Source organism: Oryzias latipes, chromosome 14 (genome assembly GCF_002234675.1).
Source record: "Oryzias latipes chromosome 14, ASM223467v1".
NCBI lineage: Eukaryota > Metazoa > Chordata > Actinopteri > Beloniformes > Adrianichthyidae > Oryzias > Oryzias latipes.
The window spans coordinates 8664485-8685439 of NC_019872.2; the positions used below are offsets into that span (position 1 = coordinate 8664485).

Sequence of the window (20955 nt, forward strand, 5' to 3'; positions counted from 1 at the left end):
ATATATATATATACATATATATATATATACATATATATATATATATATATATATATATATATATATATATATATATATATATATATATATATATATATATGTTGACTGAAATGCAATCTAATTGATAGAAGCTAAATAAAACTGAAACTGACATAGTTACATGATAATTGCAAAATTAACTTGTGATTTCTTTGTTTTTGTGTGTTGTCATTTTTTGTTCTGTTTCTTCTCGACTGTGTTTTCAGATGAATACTTGTATTTCCATTGTTTTTATGTGTGTGTTTTTTTTCATATTAGTTTTTCTTTTATCTGACATCGTGGAGCTTGATTTACCACAAACTGCTTTTCATGGCAAAAAGATTTGACCATCCAGCAGGGAAGGTGTTGCCGTTTCCCTACCCACTATAGGATGCTGCTGAGTGCGCCAGAGTCTTCTACACAAACAAAATGTAAAGCAGACATCACAGAGCTGAAACAAACTAATGCTGTTTTACACACCAGAGACCTTGAATACATAAATAGCCAGCTTTGATAAATTACAGGATTTGAAGCAAACAATGTGCCAACTTTAAGTTCCCTCTGTCACAACAATTTTCAAAATTGTTCTATTTATATTCTTTGTTAACAACTTATACTCTGTCATAAGTAACTATAAATTTATTATAACTTATTGTAACTAATTTAGACCCTAAAAATACCAAATTCAGGAACTTCAAAGTATTTTTTTCCCACAAAACCCCAAAATTCTGTTTTGCATACACCCTTCTTAAATGTATGCATTTAGTATTTGTACTCAAAAACATTGGGATGTGGATTTTGCGATCAGGTTTTTTTCTTTTAGTTCTTTCTCAACAATTAAACCAACCAAATCATGAATGCAGGTATATGTTTCTCTTAGAAATTTGAAATGAATATCTTAAACTTTTATCAGACTGTCATTATTCACTAAAAAGGACGTTTGAGCTACTTTTATGCTTTAGTTCTCCTATTGTGCTGCTTCTTCTGTTACGCAGGATATAGCTCACATTCTATGTGCCATAGACAATGTTTGCACAAACAATAACAGAAGAAAAGGAGGAGCGTCAATACTTGAGATCTATGTCAAACTTTTTTTGTAAATGTTGTCAACAGGACAAATAGTTGCAGCCCTGATCGAGACCTTAAGTTCCCCTCGACTTCTTATATGAAAATAAACGTTTTGTATTGTGAAAGGATCTGCCTTTATACTCTGCAAGGTACAAAACAAGGATTTCATCAATCAATTAGGTATAATTTGTTAGTAAATAAAAACCATATACAACTTTTGCTTCTTTTCACGATCCTTCTTTCATAGAGCGAAAAAGACACCAAAATATAACAGACAATAATTACAGTTGCAAATATTATCTGAGGTCAGACTGGTCAATAAGTTGACAATATTCAAATCCATCCTGGATTTTTTTCTTTAATTTGTCATTTGCCTTGAAACTTTTCCACCCTAAACTCTGCTATGAACTGGCTCAAGTCATCCGTTTTCTCTCTATTGTATCATTTACAGTTCAGTAACTGTTTCACAGCTCAGCGTTGGATCAATTCCAACATTTTCTGGCAAAAAGTACACAAGCACATTCTAATAAATGCAGCACAGATGATGGAATAACAAGACACGCATTTCACAGCCGTCTAAAGCATGGATGAAATTAGAGAGCAATTGCTAAACTTGACAGATTGAATTTGACGTGAGGACAGGCTGTTAATAAATAAATAAATAAAATAAACACGGAAAGTCTTAAAATACTCTACTGAAGTCTTCAAACTGTTTTGGCTCTTTTTGCTAAAATCTTTCTTATTAAACCTAAAAACGAAACAAAAGGCTCTTTTTTTCCCACAAGCAGTATGAAGCCGCAATCATTTCTTTCTACTTAGCCACATTTTAGACGTATTCTGCAGGATTTTCCTGCATTCACCCACAGATTGATAACGGACTCCCAATTGTTGAAAAAGGCACAAAGTCTTCACTAAAGGTTTTTGATGAGGAGTCAGGGGACAGAGGTGTCTTCTGGGGGCTTGTCCCACAGAACTCTGCACACCCTTCTGGGCCTGCTTGACCGACTCAGAGTGGTGTGGCCTTTGACCTGCTGAGGCTCGGAGGACTCCTGCTGAGATTCTGGTGTAGCTGTGGAGTTATTCATCGTCTCACAGGTGTCACACTCACTCTGGCCTGAGTCTGTGATCTTTAGGGACAAGAGATTTGAGTCCTTTGATCCATTCCTCACATTGTTGAGATCACTATGTCTCTCCAGATTCCCATTTGAATGACTTTCAAGTGGGATATTTGAATTTTGGCTTAGAGTTAAAAGGTAAGACTCTGTGTTATTGTTTGTATTTTCTGTGCAATGTTCAGCACTGTTGGTTTGTTCTTCCGTCTGTGAGCAAAGTTTCTGATGTTCAGTCACATCCTGGTTTGGAGTGAGGTTTAGGTGGTCATAATCCTTCCAGAAGGCCCGACAGAGCTGCTCTAACTCAGAGAGCAAAGGCAGACCGATGTTCAGGTGCATCACTACGTTGTCCAGCCACTCCTCCAGCTTTGAAAACGAGGGACTAGAGAGCAAAGAGATCACAGAAATGACAGTTTACTCGCTTGTCAAAGATGGTCATTTCCCATTTTTCAATCTGATGCTCACAAAAGGAGCAGATCACAACCGAGAGATTCAACCAGGTTTAGTAGCAAATCATCTGGTTGTCATGTTACCTCAATGATTTAAATAGATTCTCAAGTTTACTGAAAACTATTTGCCCTCCACGGGTTGATGTAAAATTGTTATATTTTCTAGCAGTCCCACCGTTTATCAGCATCCATGTCACAGCAGAGAGCAGCCAGGGGCAGGAAGGCAGAGGGGCACTCAGGAGGGTAATACTGCTGCAGGAAACTTGGGACATTGAGTCCAAAGTCATTCGTTCGGGGAAGGTAATCAGGATCGGCACTCACTCGACCAATAATCTAAGAAAAGGAAAAGAGTAGTTTATTCATAAACGTTCCATTGAGTAGTATAAAAATGATTTACTGCAGGAATTCACCTGCATCTCCATCTTTGTGTGCGTATAAATGGAGTGACGACTATGTCAAAGTCCTACTCTGATCAACCTTTGATCTATTTTCTCAGACAAGGAAAACGAAGACGTCCATTGATCTAGTCATCTACAAAGCGTTGGAAATGAGTGGAGCTGCGAGCTTGTGATTCACCGATTGTAGCCACTAGGTCATAATTACAAGCTTTTTCTAACAGCTTTTTTTCGTCTGCTCCTCATTCACAACAATTTGAATAAAGAATTTCTCAGAAATGCAATTTTAATTTTCTTTCTATTTGTCGTCCATCATCACAAAGATGTCACAAAAACAGGGCAAAACCACAAACAACAAATTTTCCCTCGGAATGGGTCATTTAAACAATGCTTTTATTTCACTTTTACCTCACAAATCATGATTCCAAAAGAAAATATGTCCACCCGTTCATCATAGCTTTTCCCTGCAATGGAAGAAACATTATTTAAATACCAGAATTCAGTGCTAAATTCGATGCTGTACACCTCCCACACTCACCGTGGATCATCTCAGGGGCCATCCAGTAAGGGTTTCCCACCACTGTGTATCGTTTTCGTCGGTCTGGTCTCCGCAGCTCTGAAAGGTTCCCCTTTGCAGGTCGTTCTAGAGAAGATGTCCTGCTCTGATTCTTCTCCTCCATCACCAGCCTGGCAAGTCCAAAGTCTGCTACCACCACAGAATGATTCTAATCCAAAGAAATATGCAGAGTTCTTGAGACCAAATGAGCAGCAGAATCAAACCTTTAGGCCTTTTTCCCAGCCAGTCCAGTTTCCTTAATGCAGTTTATTGCATGTGTTCACTTTGGGGTTTATTTTTAAATAAGGGAGATAAATATTTGACAAATCAAGTAGATGGTAGATTTGCTCACCTCTCTGACCAGACAGTTGAACGAGTTCAGATCTCGATGGATAACATTCATGGAGTGCAGATATGCCTTTAAAAAAATGAGAGATTTAAATGGGATCAAGTCAAGTGTATTTTAATGTGTTTGGTAACATAACTCACCATTCCAGCTGCAATATCTTTGGCATAACCAACTCTTATAGTCCAGGAAAAGTCCTGGTCCTATTAGAAGATAATAACCAACACATTATGTCTGCAGACGCCAATACCACCCATGTCCCAGTGATCATTTGAACTCACCATTTTTGTGATAGCTTCTCGGAGTGTTCCCCCCTGAATATATTCAGAGACAAAGTGTATTCGCTTGTCTTTATAAAACAGTCCAATGAACTTGAGAACATTGGGATGATGAAGGCAGCGCATCACCTTCACCTGTGAAGACCACCAATAAGTCATTCAACCTTTTAAAAAATCTTTAAATCAGTCGTATTTATTCCCTGCCTCCTAACCTCCTTCAGGAATGTCCTCTGTGTCTCTTCATCAAAGCGTATCAACTCTTTCATCACCATCACCTCTCCCGTTTCTTGATGTGTTACCTTGACAACCAAACGATTATCACACCCTCCATTGACATTAATAGGGGAAATATTTTGATTGATTTAATTCAAAGGTCTAAATACCTTGACAGCTTGTCCAAAGCAGCCTTTGCCCAACACTTCTCCATGGATCAGGTCTGAAGGTCTGAAGATGCGATGCGTCCGTTCTCCGGGGTCCACTCTGAGAGACTCAGAGCGAACCATGTCCTTCCTTTGAGATAAAAGGGACAGAGCTCTGGGGGACAGTGGACACTTGTCGATACTGCAGCTGCGCCTGAAACAGAGAACGACTTAGAAAGAAATGAAGGAGAAATTATAAAAAGTTTGTGATAGTGCTCACAGAATGAGTCTGGATCGCATCCCTGTGGCTCCTTGTGGCTGAGGCGGTGAGAGTCTTGTCTTCTGCTCCTCTGCTTCTTCATGAGGAGTTGGTTCTTCCTCCAGACTGGGAAGCTTGGAAGAAAGCTTGTCTTGGATGCGGGGTGAAGGCGAGCTCATGTTTTCTGCAGGAATGCCTGGTTGAAGGTCATCATGATAAGGTGGTGGATTATGTTCAATGGTCAGCTGCAGAGGTCTGTTTGTGTCTTGAATCACTCGGTTTATCTAGAGGCAAAAAGATGAAACTAAAAACAAGGACTGTTTTGATTTAATGTCATTGTTTCTGGGAGCTTTTGGTACCTCATCTGGAGAAACATTCTGGACGGGAATGCCGTTGACTTCCAGGACTTTGTCACCTTCTTGAACTGAAGACAACAGGTCAGGACTGAGGACAGTTGAGTCTAACCTGAAGCAGAGGGGTGGAGGCCAACAGAACAGAAAGTCAGCTTTCATTTCGCATCCAACAGCCTCAATCCTAAGATTTCAGTGACGTTTGAAAACAAACAAACAAAAAAAGAGTAAAGGAAGATTTTATGACTTCCACTGGTACGTGAACCAATCAAACTTCTATTGCACTAAAGCAGCTTTAAATCTTTAATTAGTTTCATTTTCCATTGAAAGGAAACACTTACTTACACTTACTTTTGCTACTTTTGGAGTAGTAAGTGTATTTACTTTTTCATTGCAAGGTAACCTTATCTATCCATTTTTTAAACTTCTGGGACTTCACAGCTGCCTTTTAGACCATTTTAATATATTACCTGGACTTTACCACCTTGAGTTGGAAAAAAAACAATTTTAGTTGGTAGTGTATGTTGTCTTAAAACTGATTATTTCTCAGTAAAATGTGAATTGTTAGTTCATTGTGTTTTAATGACCCACTCTAATGAAAATCCTGTTTTAGTTATTTTTAACGTGTTCTTGTGGCCTTCTTCTCATGGAGGACGTGTATAAAGAACAAAAATGTCTGGGTATTTTTTTGTTTAAATCATTGTGAATCAGTACCAGATGAAAATATGGCTTTGGAAAAAGCCTGTAGCAGTGATGTAGGGGCTACAGTCAACGGCTGCTCTGCTCTATTCTGATGCCACTTATAGACGATTAGATCTATGTACGTCTTTGTTTGCTTGTCTGAGCTGGCATCTGGGTCAAAACTGAACGGCTGGACAGCTACAATGTTGCTCACCATTTCTGTTGCACTGCTAATGTTCAGTTGGGGTTGTAAGGGGCTTTAAGCTAGCGGGAGAGTGTGTAAACAGAGGGATGATGAGAAGTAGGGACGGGCTTACTTCTTACTTTCTAATGAACTGCTGCTCTGCAGAAACTATGTCCTTGAAAACGGCACAGGTAGTTTGATTTAGGCGAAAAACGACATAACCATAATTAGAAGAACAGTGGGAACGCTTTTAAAAACAGCTCAAAAATGATTGGAGAGGGAATTTAGAGTCGGTTACATGTTTGTTTAATGTTACTTTTTTGGTTTGTTGTGTTTTGAGCATTTTAATAAGTCAATTCAAAGTGTCGATGAAGACTCTCATTCATCCAGGTTTATTCCATCTTAGTAGTAGGTTTAAAGGTTGTCATCTGGACTTAGTTTTTAAAGTTTGACAGAATTGACAAAGCCTTTTGGAAAAGAGGTGAAACGTCTTCTAACTTTAAAAACCAAGTCCAAATGACAGCCCCTAAACCTACTACTATGATCAATTCAAAGTGTTCAGATTTGAGTTTTTGCTGGTTGAAAGGCCCCCCTGCAGACACTCACTGTGTTACTGTGATGAGAGGTCCTGTGTCTTGATTCAAGTCAACTGCAAAAGTCAGGCCTTTCCTTCCATGGGGAGGGAGAGTGACCAGCGCCACCATGTGGGGCCTCTTGGTAAGAATTGACCTCCCATCTGTTACCACACCCTGACAGAAGCAGTGGCCACTACATGGAAAGAACAAAATTGACAAAGGAGAACAATAGAAAATGACCAGTATTTATCATTGTTTCTATATATTTCTCTATTTTTATTTTTACCAGTACAGTTTGGATCGTTCAATAAGCGTGTACGTGTCTCCATCTCCAATGACCATTTCACAGTTTACGCAGGTGAAACACTCAGGATGGTACTTTTGTTCTCCAGCAACCTTGTAACACAGAATAGTAGTTTAGTCAAAACAACTGTAGGAGCCCAGAATACAGAAGGGTTATTTTCGTCAGACTAAGGAATTGGAGCAGGTCTTAACCCGAACAGCTCCATGGGCTCACTTGTGCATAAAGGATGTTTTCAGAGGATATCCTCCAGGATGAGTCAAAAGCAAAGAAGCATATCGAGAGGAAACCAGGAGACAGGAAAGCTTTGAACGCACACAAACATGGCTTAGCATGCTGAGTTTGCCATTTTGTATTGTGAAGCTTGTTAGGATTGCAAACTTGGGTTTGGTTTTTGTCAGTTTTGCCAGGGTTTTTGGTCATGTTCTGTTTTGAATTGGCCCTTTGTCAGTCACAGCAGTTTCAGGTTTGTCCCAATTCACAGCTGTCTTCATTTCAGTTATTTAACCTCAGTGTAATTAAGTGTCTGGTTTTTAGTTCTTCCTTGTCAGGACATCTGCTCTGCTTTGTCACTTTTATGGTGCACCAATGGTTTTGTCATGTAAATTTATTAAATGTTTTATTTTCTGCCATCAAGCCTAGCCTCCTGCATATAAGGTCTGACACCACCAGTTCCTGATAATGCTTTTTACTATGGGGCCCTTTTACACGTTTGCATTAGCAGCAACTTTGATTTTACACCTTATTTTTTGTGTAATTTTCATGTCTTAGAGTTATTTAACCTGGATATCTGCACACATTTTGCACTATTAAAGCAAATTTATGTGTGGCTATTCCTTTTAACTTGTGTATCTTTTACTTTTTTGTCAGATTACCATGATGAGTCCTGTCAAGATGGTCTCCTTGCAGCCGTGGCAGTGTTCTCCAAAGCGGGACCAGTAGTGTTTCTTGCAGAAGAGTTGACCCTCCCTTTCATAGTACCAGTGAGACAGGATGCAGTCACACTCACAGCACCTACAGTAATAGGAAAGCAGTGGGAGGATAGTGGAAAATGGGATGACAAGAGCAGAGTTGGATGAGGGTGACCTCATGGCTTTGTAAACCAGCTTAAATCCCCAAACTGATAAGTAATGTTAATTTGCAATGAGCCTGCATTTGTTGGAGCTGTGAGATGTGGCTGTAAACTCAGTTTCTTTCATTTTTGTCTTTTTTATTAAACAGTAAATTTCCTTGACATCTTAACCCTTGTGCTATCTTATATGACCCCACCCTCGCATTGACGTGTTCTCCCTACCATGACAAAGGTGGATAAAGGTGGAAAGATGTCATGTAATCCATGGACACCAGTGAAGATCACAAATCATTGAAGAAAAAAGGTTCAGAGCAATGTCTAGTGGGTCTAGATGACCCAACTCCCAAAGTTAAAGTGCCTAGGATAGCACAAGGGTTAAGTAAAAAGAGAAAAAAAAGAGTTTCCTTATCTCACTGCGCTCATAGTGGGAGTAAACTTCCTGGAGTAACTTCTGATCCCTGTTTCCTCTCTCTCAGCCTTGACTGTAAATGTCACACTATCTTCCCATCAATAAAAGGTTGTTTTTTACCCAGACGTGTGTGGAGAAGCCAAGCATTAAACTCAAGTAGGAGTGATGCTAATTAAAAATGGTACAGTAGAATTACACTGATCAAAAATATAAATGCAACACTTTTGTTATTGCTCCCATTTTTTATGGTATGAACTCAAAGATGTGAAACATTTTCCACATACACAAAATACCCATTTCTCTGAAATATTGTTCAAAAATCTGTCTAAATCTGTGATAGTGAGCACTTCTCCTTTATCAAGACAATCCATCCCACATCGCAGGTGTGCGGTATCAAGATGCTGATTAGACAGCATGATTATTGCACAGGTGTGCCTTAGTTTTGAGGGAGCATGCAATTGGTATACTGATAGCAGGAATGTCCACCAGAACTGTTACTAGTGAATTGAATGTCCATTTCTCCACCATAAGCCGTCTTCAAAGGTGTTTCCGAGAAGTTGGCAGCACATCCAACCGGCCTCACAACCGCAGACCATGTGTAACCACACCAGCCCAAGACCTCCACATCCAGCATGTCCACCTCCAAGATCGTCTGAGACCAGCCACTCTGACAGCTGCTGAAACAATCGGTCTGCATAACCACAGAATTTCTGCACAAACTGTCAGAAACCGTCTCAGGGACGCTCATCTGCATGCTCGTCGTCCTGATCGAGGTCTCGACCTCACTCCAGTTCGTCGTCGTAACCGACTTGAGTGGGCAAATGCTCACATGCGATGGTGTCTGGCACGTTGGAGAGGTGTTCTCTTCACGGATGAATCCCGGTTTACACTGTTCAGGGCAGATGGCAGACAGCGTGTGTGGAGTCGTGTGGGTGAACGGTTTTCTGATGTCAATGTTGTGGATCGAGTAGCCCATGGTGGTGGTGGGGTTATGGTATGGGCAGGCGTATGTTATGGGCAAAGAACACAGGTGCATTTTATTGATGGCATTTTGAATGCACAGAGATACCGTGACGAGATCCTGGGGCTTATTGTTGTGCCGTACATCGAACAACATCACCTCATGTTGCAGCATGATAATGCACGGCCCCATGTTGCAAGGATCTGTACACAATTGTTGGAAGCTGAAAACATCCCAGTTCTTGCATGGCCAGCATACTCACCGGACATGTCACCCATTGAGCATGTTTGGGATGCTCTGGATCGGCGTATACAACAGCGTGTTCCAGTTCCTGCCAATATCCAGCAACTTTGCACAGCCATTGAAGAAGAGTGGACCAACATTCCACAGGCCACAATCGACAACCTGATCAACTCTATGCGAAGGAGATGTGTCGCACTTCATGAGGCAAATGGTGGTCACACCAGATATACTGACTGGTTGTCTGAGTCCCCTGACCCCCTCAATAAAACAAAACAAAACAAAGATTTCAGAGTGGCCTTTTCTTGTGGCCAGTCTAAGGCACACCTGTGCAATAATCATGCTGTCTAATCAGCATCTTGATATGGCACACCTGCGAGGTGGGATGGATTGTCTTGGCAAAGGAGAAGTGCTCACCATCACAGATTTAGACAGATTTGTGAACAATATTTCAGAGAACTGGTTATTTGGTGTATGTGGAAAATGTTTCACATCTTTGAGTTCATACCATAAAAAATGGGAGCAATAAAAATAGTGTGGTGTTTATATTTTTGGTCAGTGTAAAAATGATTTGGTTCAAGTACTGACTCAAGATAGACTAAAAAAAGTAACTGGTGGAAAATTTCTCAAGCAAGTGAAAATTTGATGGGGAACATATTCATTTTTCTAAACCTGTTTGGTCAGAAAGATAAAAAGTTCAAATTCTGGTGTTTTCATGATCAATTTCAATTCAATTCAATTCAATTTTATTTGCATAGCCCAAAATCACAACAACAGTTGTCTCGATGGGCTTTTCATGGCGTTTCATCGCTGCCATAAAGTGAAAGGGCGTAAAGACAACTGAGCGGGCGTATTCAGGAACTGAGTGAGGAACCTTACAACCGCGCAGGCGCAATTCTAACCGGGCGACCCTGCATTTTAAAACTGCAAAACTTGCACGGTCAATTCCCCTTTGCGTGCTCACCTGGATTTGTGCGCAGTGTTAAGGGGGCGTTTCTGTCACTTGGGGGGGCGGTGTTCAGGGGTGTGTTTGTCACTTGGGGGAAGAAACCTTTCTGATCGATCTGATTGGCCAAAATTTGCTGGTCAAATCCGGCGATGCAGTGGGGCGGGACTTTCATTTTTAGAGGCTTTAATAGAAAAGAAACGGCGGCTGTAACGTGGATTAAAATGGTAACGGATGCAGTGATTTTCACATGAGAAAAACTTACAGCACAGAAAAACCTGCTGCACTTTCTTACCTTGGTCTTGGGTCGTTAGTTAACGTTTTAATCCTTGTTACATCCGCAGTTTTTTTCTATTAAAGTCTCTAGCACAAACAGGGGGGGCGAACAAGTTTGACACAAAAAGCCGACATTTTTAACTGTGATAGTCAAAGAGCCACACCACGCACTGACCTGCCAGACATATACACACACACACACACACACACACACACACACACACACACACACACACACACACACACACACAATTAAAGCCATATTATTTCCCAAAACACACTCCTCTCCTTACAATACAACAGCACTGGATTAAACTGCGCCGTTTCAGTAATGGATGTTTTTTTCTGTATTTAACATTAAATCATACCGGTAAAACATGCATGCTGGTGTGTGTTTTAAAAAGGCAGCGAGCGCAAAACTGAGTTGGTTGTGGTTCATTTTTTTTTTTTCAGTCATCAATCAGCATCCAAAAATGAATCAAAGTCCTCATCTTCTGTATCTGAAATGAACATCAAACACGCCAGCTTCCCTTCCATCATCGTCAGAGTCTGTTTTGTTGCTGTGCTGCTCTAAAGAACAGTGCAAGCAGACACGTCAGCCCCAGCTTTAGTCCTAAAGTCCAAAAGTGTGGCGTAGCTCGCCCGGCGCTGCCTCCCAGTAAAAGGAGCGGAGTATGGACAGCTTTTCATTGTCATCTGCTGGAAGTTGCTGCGCTCGAGTCGATCTTCCCACACAGGCAACCTCGCCTTGTATCCGTGGAAACTCAGCTGCTGCTGCGTCTTCTTGTCTTGTCGGAGTTGGTTTTACCAGCGTCCTCACTTGTGAACCATGGATTTATTATTTTAAATTCTCTGGCATCTAAGTTTTTGGTAAAGTTAGAAAGATATTCACAGATTCGGACTTCCAGCCTTAATAACTCTTCTGAACATTCAAATGTGTCAGCAAGTATTTTAAAAAATTTGTATTAACACAGAGAGTGAACTACAAATGCATTTCAAAAGAAAAAAGATTGCTTTTTGCCTTTTAATCAGAATTGTTCGCTTCAAGCTGTGAATGCAGACATGCAGCGAGCCGGCTGCCGAGGGACCGAACTGCTGCTGCTTGATTCCCATGTTAATCCGCTTAGCTGATAGATTGCAGTTTAAACTGTGCTTCATAGTCGTGTCTCTACGCATTTTCAGGGTTTCAAAAGCGAAATTGTTCTGCATTATGCACATATCTGCACCTTTGCACTGGGGGCGAGGGGTCTTATTTCACATCCCCACCTCTCTCCAAACCGTTCTCATGCTGTTCTCTCCTAGGTCCTCTTTACCGAAGTCACACAATAAGACATTAGGGCCGCTCTGTACATTTTGGAGACAATGTAAGACTTTTATTCTCGCCTCATGGTTGTGAAAATACTGTATATAGAAACTATGATAAAAGGCAGAGAGCCGCATGCAGCTCAAGAGCCGCCTGTTTACCACCCCTGCTCTGATAAATGAAAGTCCCGCCCTGCTGCCTCACCGAATTTGACCAGCAAATCTGAGTTGATCTGAGTGACAACACACCCCTGAACACCGGCCCCCAACTGACAAAAACGCCCCCTTAACACTGTGCAAAAATCCAGGTGAGCACGCAAAGGGGAATTGACCAGGCAAGATCGCCCCTCAGTTAGGATTGCAGGCGTGCTGTCACGGTGCCTGGCGGTCTCCTCCCCCCTCCAGCTCTGCCCTAATGTTCCTGATTGCCACCAGCTGCCATCACTCTCCTCATCATCTTCTGTGGATTCAAAAGGAGATCAACGCCACTACTCGACGCCAGTTTGTTACCCCTTATGGTGACTGCTCTGGTTCTAGCCTCGTTACAGCTTTGTTCCAAGTCTCTGGCTCTAACTAATTCTTTGCTCCCTGTCTCAGGATCCTACCGCTCACGAGTGACGGCAGCACGGACCTTCCATTCTATGCCTCAGGAGCACGGAAACTCTCGGCAGCCGCTAACCGTTTCAAGTCCCTCCAGCCACGCCACAGCCACGTCTAACCTGGACACTCCTCAAACCAGCCATCTTCACATCTGGAGCAAACAATAAATCCATTCTCATCCTCCACTTACCTGTCTTCCTTCTGGGTTGCAGCATCTGGGTTCCTCATCCTTGTGAAATCATGACAGAACAAACTGGCCAACTTCCGGACCCAGCTGATCCAGAGGGACTTCGTTTTGCCGTCAGCCAGCAAGGCATCGCCCTGGGCCGCCAAGCCGACGCTCTGTCGCAAGTATCCTCTGCCCAACAGGAACTTTTTCGGCGCCTGGATGGTCTAACGCAAACTTTGATGAATTTAACTGTCCAGGGGGCTACCCCCGCACCATCACCTCCCGCTTCCAGCATCGCCGCAGTTTCCGCTTCCGGTCCGTCACCTGAAAACTACCGACTGCAGCCGGAACCATTCTTCGGCGACGTCGAAGCTTGTGGAGGGTTCCTGCTGCAATGTAGTCTCCTGTTCCAGCAAGCCCCGAGGTATTATGACTCCGACCTCAGCAAGATTACCCTGATCATAAACTCACTCCGCAATAAAGCGCTGCAGTGGGCTCAGGCTTTCCTGGCCGCCAATCCTGTCACCCACCTATCGTACGAGCACTTCATTAATGAATTCAGGCTGGTTTTTGACCAACCCCGTAAGCGGGAGGAAGCCTCACGAAAGCTTCTGGCTCTTAAGCAGCGAAGTCGCTCAGTGAGCGACCACGTCATAGACTTCAGAATCCTGGCGGTGGAAGCCGGCTGGACGGATCCAGCATTGAGAGGGGTCTTCTATCAGTCTTTAAATGAAGTCATTAAGGACCACCTGTGTTCGCAACCAGAAACCCACTCTTTTGAGGAGCTCGTCACGGCGGCTCTCCGTTCGGACACCCGCTTACGTGAACGACAGCATGAAAGACCTCAGCCTCCACGCAGAAGTCCTGCTAATCCACCACAAGGTACGGCGGCACACATTTCTCCTATAACCCAGTCTGAAACCTCTCGCAGTCAGACCGACGAGCCCATGCAGATTGGACACTCCAAGCTTTCCGCAGAGGAGAGGCAGCGACGCCGGATCGAAGGGGCATGCTTTTACTGCGGAAAACCAGGACACCAGGTACACCAATGTAGCCTGCGTTTAAACTCCAAAACCCCCCGCTAGAGGACAGGCCGCGGGCGGGTCAAGTCTTGTCATCTTCTAAAGATTTTCTCCGCATTCCTGTCAAGTTAAGTCATGTTTCTGAGACTTTGGATCTCCACGCTTTGACTCCGGCGCTGAACAGAATCTTATAGATCACAGCCTAGTTACTCGCCTGTCCCTGCCTACAGAGTCCCTTCCTTCCCCTATTAGAGCCGCTGGGTTGGGGGGTCAACACCTTTCGGTGATTACTCACCGTACGGAACCGGTGTTATTAATTACTTCTGGTAATCATAGAGAATTCGCCCGGTTCTTCGTAACTCAAACCCCCCAGAACCCCATTATTCTGGGGTACTCTTGGCTTCGTCACCACAACCCGCAATTTGATTGGGTCCATCGTCGTATTATTGGTTGGAGCGAGTTCTGCCTCGCTAACTGTTTGCAATCCGCTGTTCCACCCGCTAATTCTGCCTCCGTTAAATCTCCTGAGGAGATCGATCTGTCTAACGTGCCTAGTTGCTACCACGATCTTCACACCGTTTTCAGCAAAGTTAAGGCTGGTGCCTTACCTCCCCACCGGCCTTACGACTGTTCAATCACTTTATTGGACGGCGCTCCTCTCCCTAAAAGTAGGCTGTTCAATCTCTCTGGCCCCGAGAAAGCCGCTATGGAGGTTTACATTCAAGAGGCACTTTCCTCGGGGCACATTCGTCCTTCTTCCTCCCCTGTCGGTGCAGGGTTTTTTTTTGTCGAGAAGAAGGACAAAACCCTCCGACCGTGCGTAGATTATCGAGAACTAAATCAGATCACGGTAAAAGACAAGTATTCCCTTCCGCTCATCAGCTCTGTCTTTGACTCGATTCAGGAGGCCCGTATCTTTTCCAAGCTTGACCTACGAAATGCTTATCATCTCGTACGGGTCAAGGAGGGTGATGAATGGAAAACCGCTTTCAAAACTCCTCTCGGTCATTATGAGTATCTCGTCATGCCATTCGGGTTAACAAACGCTCCTGCCGTGTTCCAGCGCCTCATAAACGACGTTCTACGGGACTTTATCGACCGCTTCGTTTTTGTCTACCTTGACGACATACTGATCTACTCTAAACATCCTGATCAGCACAGAAACCACGTTCGTCAGGTACTCCAACGATTGTCTGAAAATCAGCTTTTTGTCAAAGCCGAAAAATGTCTGTTTCATTCCACCGTCGTCCCCTTCTTAGGGTACATCTTCGAGGCAGGTAGCATTCGACCCGACCCCGCTAAAATCGAGGCTGTCTCCAAGTGGGAACCCCCTACCACGCGTAAGAAACTTCAGCAATTTTTAGGGTTCGCTAATTTCTATAGGCGGTTTATTAGAAATTACAGCTCCATCGCGGCTCCCCTCACGCGACTCACTTCCACTGTTCGGGCCTACCAATGGAACTCGGATGCCCAAGAAGCTTTTGACACTCTCAAGAACCTCTTCGTTACAGCCCCCATACTAATACAACCCGACCCAGCTAGACAATTCGTGGTCGAGGTTGACGCCTCCGACTCAGGCGTCGGGGCAGTATTATCTCAGCGGGAAGAGTCCTCCAACAAATTGAAGCCCTGCGCTTTCTTTTCTAAGAAACTGACCCCTGCTGAGCGCAACTATGATGTGGGCAACCGTGAACTTCTCGCTATTAAATTAGCATTGGAAGAATGGCGACACTGGCTGGAGGGTGCGGTTCATCCATTTATTGTCTGGACTGATCACAGGAACCTTTCATATCTTCGCTCCGCCAAGAGACTGAATTCCCGTCAAGCCCGCTGGTGCCTGTTCTTTGACCGTTTCAATTTCACCATAACCTACAGACCAGGAAGCCGCAATATTAAGCCCGACGCCCTCTCACGGAAGTACTGCTCCTCTGATGACCAGGACGGCACCACGAACCCCATCATTCCCTCCACCTGCATCGTTGGAAACGTTACCTGGGACATTGAGAATAAAGTGATGCAAGCTCAAGGTGAGGAACCCAATCACCCAGAACCTCCTGACGGAACACTTTATGTACCCCGATCTCTCAGGTCCGACGTCATCACGTGGGCCCACGCCTCACGTCTTGCCTGTCACGGCGGGGTCACCAGGACTCTCTGCCTCCTCCGTCGGCGTTTTTTCTGGCCCTCCATGACTAAGGACGTTAAGGAGTATGTGGCTGCCTGTACCACCTGCGCCCGCTCCAAGACCTCCAACTCACCACCGTCTGGTCTCCTCCATCCGCTGTCCACTCCCGGGCGTCCTTGGTCCCACATTGCCCTGGACTTTGTAACCGGTCTCCCTCCTTCTCAGGGAAACACGGTCGTCCTCACCGTCATAGACCGCTTCTCTAAATTTGTCCTTTTCATCCCGCTCCCACAGTTGCCCACGGCCACCGAAACCACGGAGATCCTGGTCCAGCATGTATTCCGTCACCATGGTATTCCTGTGGACATTGTCTCGGATCGGGGCCCCCAGTTTGTCTCCCAGGTTTGGAAGGCTTTCTGTGGGGCCTTGGGGGCCACAGTCAGCCTGTCCTCAGGCTATCATCCCCAATCTAACGGCCAAGCTGAAAGAGCTAACCAGGAGCTCGAAACATCACTGCGTTGTCTCGCCGACCGGAACTCCTCTGACTGGTCCAGGTATCTGGTTTGGGCCGAATATGCGCACAACACTCACCCCTCTTCTGCCACAGGCCTGTCCCCGTTCGAGGCTGCTCTGGGGTTCCCGCCTCCGCTGTTTCCTTCCCACGAGTTAGACCTCGCTGTCCCCTCTGTTCAGGACCATCTCCGCCGATGCCAGAGCATCTGGCATCAGACCAAGGCTGCTCTGCTCCAGACTAAGGAGACCAATCGCCGTACGGCCAACCGTCATCGTGTGGTGGGTCCTACATATCACCCTGGTCAGAAAGTCTGGTTGTCATCCCGTAATATTCCTCTTCAGGCCACCTCCCGCAAGCTCGCCCCCCGCTTCATCGGTCCCTATACTGTGGAAAAGGTCATCAATCCCACCTGTGTCCGCCTCCGCCTCCCAGCGGCTCTCAAAGTCCATCCCACCTTTCATGTCTCTCAGGTCAAGCCTGTCGTTGACAGCGCGCTTTGCCCGCCATCCGCCTCCCCTCCACCCGCCCGGCTCATCGATGGTGCCCCGGCTTATACGGTCAGTCGGATTTTGGATGTCCGCCGCCGGGGTCGCGGCCACCAGTTCCTCGTGGATTGGGAGGGTTACGGTCCGGAGGAACGCTCTTGGGTCTCCCGTTCCCTGATCCTGGACCGTGCCCTCCTTGCTGACTTTTTCCGTGCCCACCCGGATCGGCGTCCCGGACCGCCTGGAGGCGGTCGTTGAGGGGGGGGTACTGTCACGGTGCCTGGCGGTCTCCTCCCCCCTCCAGCTCTGCCCTAATGTTCCTGATTGCCATCACTCTCCTCATCATCTTCTGTGGATTCAAAAGGAGATCAACGCCACTACTCGACGCCAGTTTGTTACCCCTTATGGTGACTGCTCTGGTTCTAGCCTCGTTACAGCTTTGTTCCAAGTCTCTGGCTCTAACTAATTCTTTGCTCCCTGTCTCAGGATCCTACCGCTCACGAGTGACGGCAGCACGGACCTTTCATTCTACACCTCAGGAGCACGGAAACTCTCGGCAGCCGCTAACCGCTTCAAGTCCCTCCAGCCACGCCACAGCCACGTCTAACCTGGACACTCCTCAAACCAGCCATCTTCACATCTGGAGCAAACAATAAATCCATTCTCATCCTCCACTTACCTGTCTTCCTTCTGGGTTGCAGCATCTGGGTTCCTCATCCTTGTGAAATCATGACACGTGCAGTTTTAAAATACGGGCTCGCTCGGTTAGAATTGTGCCTGCGTGGTTGTAAGGTTCCTCGCTCAGTTCCTAAATACGCCCGCTCAGTTGTCTTTACGCCCTTTCACTTCTTGGCAGCGATGAAACGCCATATTTTCAGTAAAAATAAAAAAATGTCAATATGCTGAGTAAAAACTCAAAGATTACAACTTTCACTGATGTAAAAAGTAAACACAAAGTAATTGGACAAATACAATTGAGTGAGAGTATTAAGATTTCGTCATTGCTTTACTCTGAGTAGAAGTAAAAAGCATTTAAAAAAGTACTTTTGAGAGGTAAATTTTTAAAAGAAATTACTTCAAGAAATGTCTCTCACTACACAGAAAAGGGATGGGATTTTATTTAGTAATCCCAGTTTTCTGCACTAGTTTTCTAAAGTTTTTCTTGACTATTAGATCTATTCAAGAGTTGATGTAAAATATTTTTTTCTAATATTTAGACCGCCCATGTCATTGCTACATGTGTCTTGGCAACCACATCCTACTTTTTGTGTTTTGACAAAGAAATGTTTATTTCCGTTTTCTGTGCAGGGACAAAAATACTTTTTTTAATTTTCAAAGCAGAAAATGCAGATTACAGGCCACTTTTTATAAAATAGTTAAATTATTTGCTTTCTTGATGGTCTTTTACTTGTAATTAAAAGGGGAGGGGAGGTTGCAAAAAAACCGTGTGCAGCTGTAGGTTTATTTTTGTCTCTGTTATTGTGCTGTGAGCCACGGATGTCAAATCTTCCAGCTCCACATCTGCAATTCCTCTTGAACATCTGTTTGCAAGAAATCCTTGGATTCGATCCTGACACAGCAAGTCCATTGAAATCCTGCCACTCATCTCATATTTCCCTAATGCTCCACCTAAAATGTGATCATCTCAAGTCAAGCCATTCAAAACCATTTCTTTGTTCCCGAGTATCTTTGTGAACTCATTTCAAAACAAATACGTGACTTTGTTAAGACTTCAGTGCATAACAGCTGTTAAAAATCAGATGACGTATTCTCAAAGTCTTGTTTCCTCTGAGTTGTTTGTGCCTGATAAACTTCCTTAAAACCACTATGAATAGAAATATGTAAAGAAAGAAATGCTGCATTTGCTGTTTTAGGTTGATAGTTTTAGTTACATTTAATACAAGTATAAATAAGCATTTAACCACAGATGAATGAGTGAAGAGGATTGCTGATGGGGTTGAACAACAAAAAAAAATCTTATGAGAGCATCTTTCGTACACAACAAACACTCTTCTTTTCATACCTCCAGAAAGGATTTTTACATTCTAAGATGCAATACGTGTTCATGCACAAGCGACTTAACTTTGCTGCATGAAACAGTTCTGTTTGAGGAAGTATACATGCATTTGTGCTGCAGTTCACTTGTGCTATTTTTCTCTCACTCTTTCATAGTTCCCTTTCTTCTTGCTGTCATTCTCAAACGGTAAAAAGAAACCTGGAAGTTTTCTTACCACCCTTTGACTCCTTTCCTAAATCTCTGATCCCGTCGTGACATTCTGCCCCTCCAGAAGTCAAGACGCAGTCCACCCAGTTAGGCGAGGAAGTGCTGCATGCAGTCATGAGCAGATCATACGTGCACTCAGCTGCGAGCAATGGCAGGCGTGGTCTTTTTAGTTTGCTGCTCACTCCCTCCATGCGTTTCAAGGCTTCCTGTGCATGAGTTCTCTTTACATTGCAGTGTGGTTGAATAAGAAAAACATTTTGACCCTCTGACCACCAGCTGGCCAATTTCCCTCCGGTATAGACCCCCCACCACACACACACAGAAACACTCATGCTCCTTCCACTACCTCTTAAAGATTAAGTTACAGCTATCAGCTCCAAATAGAAAAGAGCTAAACTTGCCTCATTGCACTATGTGAGCACAGATGAATCTTGAGGTGATTAGTATCTTTTTTTTTCTGGACACAGGAGTTTGTGTGTTTTGAAATCAGCCCATGTTCCCATTAGGCATAATCTCTTTATAAATGCTCCAGTTACTGCACTGTCCAGATCCCACGCTAAAGCTCCATTCATCAAACACAAAGAACAAAGAAGGAGAATTTGGTCAAAGCGCAAGAGGGTGGGAGCAGCTTAGACTTAGAACAAAACCATTGATACGGGTCAGAATAAACTTTGCAGCATCAGAGTTCGCATGTAAAAGTGACCCTGACAACTTGTCATGGGCATAGGAAAGTACATTTCCTGTCATTTTTTTAGTATTATTTTGCAATGACATGGCACATTTTGATCCATTATTAAGGAGAGCAGTGTAAAGTATTGGTGTGTGCAGAATAATATTTTTAACATGTTTTTGTGATGATGGAGAAGTCATATTAGGTAAAAATTGCATTTCTGCGTATTCCGTAATTCAAATTGTTGTAAATCAGGAGCATTTGAAAAAGAGCGTATTTATGACATAGAAAATACGCTGAGCACTGCTCCATTTTGATGCATCCAGAACTAGATCCGTGTACATCTTTGTTTTCCTCGTCTGAACTGGAATCTGGCTCAAAACTGTATTGCTGGACGGCTCAGATATTGCTCGCCATTTTTGTTGCACCGCTAATGTTAAGTTGGGGCTGTAAGCTATCGGCAAAGCGTGTGACTAAATGGATGATGGGAATTCAGCGCAGGCTAAATAACTCTGTCCCAACAATCCTGCCCACAACTCAGAGGGGAATTTTATTGAACTCCTGATGCTCTGCAAAAACTACATGTTCTAGAAAATGACAAAGGTTTTTATATTTAGCATAAAAATGACATAAGCATTATAGAACAAAACAAAACACTGGGAATGCTTTCAAAATAGATCGATAGATGATCGGAGTGGGTTTTCAAATCCTTTCTTATATTTTTGACTTGAATTTATATTTGTCTCTGAGTCAGTTTTGTCGACATTTCCTGACTAAGCATCTCTGGTTTGTGTGTTCTAATCGATTGCAACCTATATCCACCTATTTGATCAGAGATGATTTGGCTTATTTGTGATAAAATTAGAATACCAAGTGCTCTGGGAGCCCCAATTGAAACGCATTTGTAGACATGGCCAGGTGTAGTTGATGCACAATGGCAGCCAGAGTCTTATACAACTCTACAACATCCTGTAAGGAGGCTAAAACATATGTTTGATTGATTTGGTTT

At 43.8% G+C, this 20955-nt stretch overlaps 1 protein-coding gene across 1 annotated transcript; it reads right to left on the reverse strand.

Annotated features, from left to right (window-relative positions):
* Positions 1-1086: 1086 nt before the first annotated feature.
* LOC101162943 (LIM domain kinase 1) lies at positions 1087-19595 on the reverse strand. Its single transcript, XM_011483260.3, has 15 exons — positions 19284-19595; positions 7807-7945; positions 6917-7026; positions 6662-6823; positions 5200-5305; positions 4862-5124; positions 4606-4795; positions 4435-4521; positions 4226-4357; positions 4088-4147; positions 3951-4016; positions 3581-3767; positions 3451-3506; positions 2823-2980; positions 1087-2580 (listed from the first exon to the last, which is right to left on the reverse strand). Exons 1-15 carry the CDS (start codon positions 19325-19327, stop codon positions 2019-2021), a joined length of 2322 nt encoding a protein of 773 aa, XP_011481562.1. The 5' UTR covers positions 19328-19595; the 3' UTR covers positions 1087-2018.
* Positions 19596-20955: the final 1360 nt, after the last annotated feature.

What these genes read in the sequence shown, in the direction of transcription:
- LOC101162943 (XM_011483260.3), bottom strand. Translation starts at nt 19,327, where the DNA reads ATGTCACGACGGGATCAGAGATTTAGGAAAGGAGTCAAAGGGTG. An exon ending in GAGAAGCTATCACAAAAATG is followed by an intron (nt 4,148 to 4,225) that starts GTGAGTTCAAAT and finishes ATCTTCTAATAG; the next exon opens with GACCAGGACTTTTCCTGGAC. An exon ending in TCAACTGTCTGGTCAGAGAG is followed by an intron (nt 3,768 to 3,950) that starts GTGAGCAAATCT and finishes TCTTTGGATTAG; the next exon opens with AATCATTCTGTGGTGGTAGC.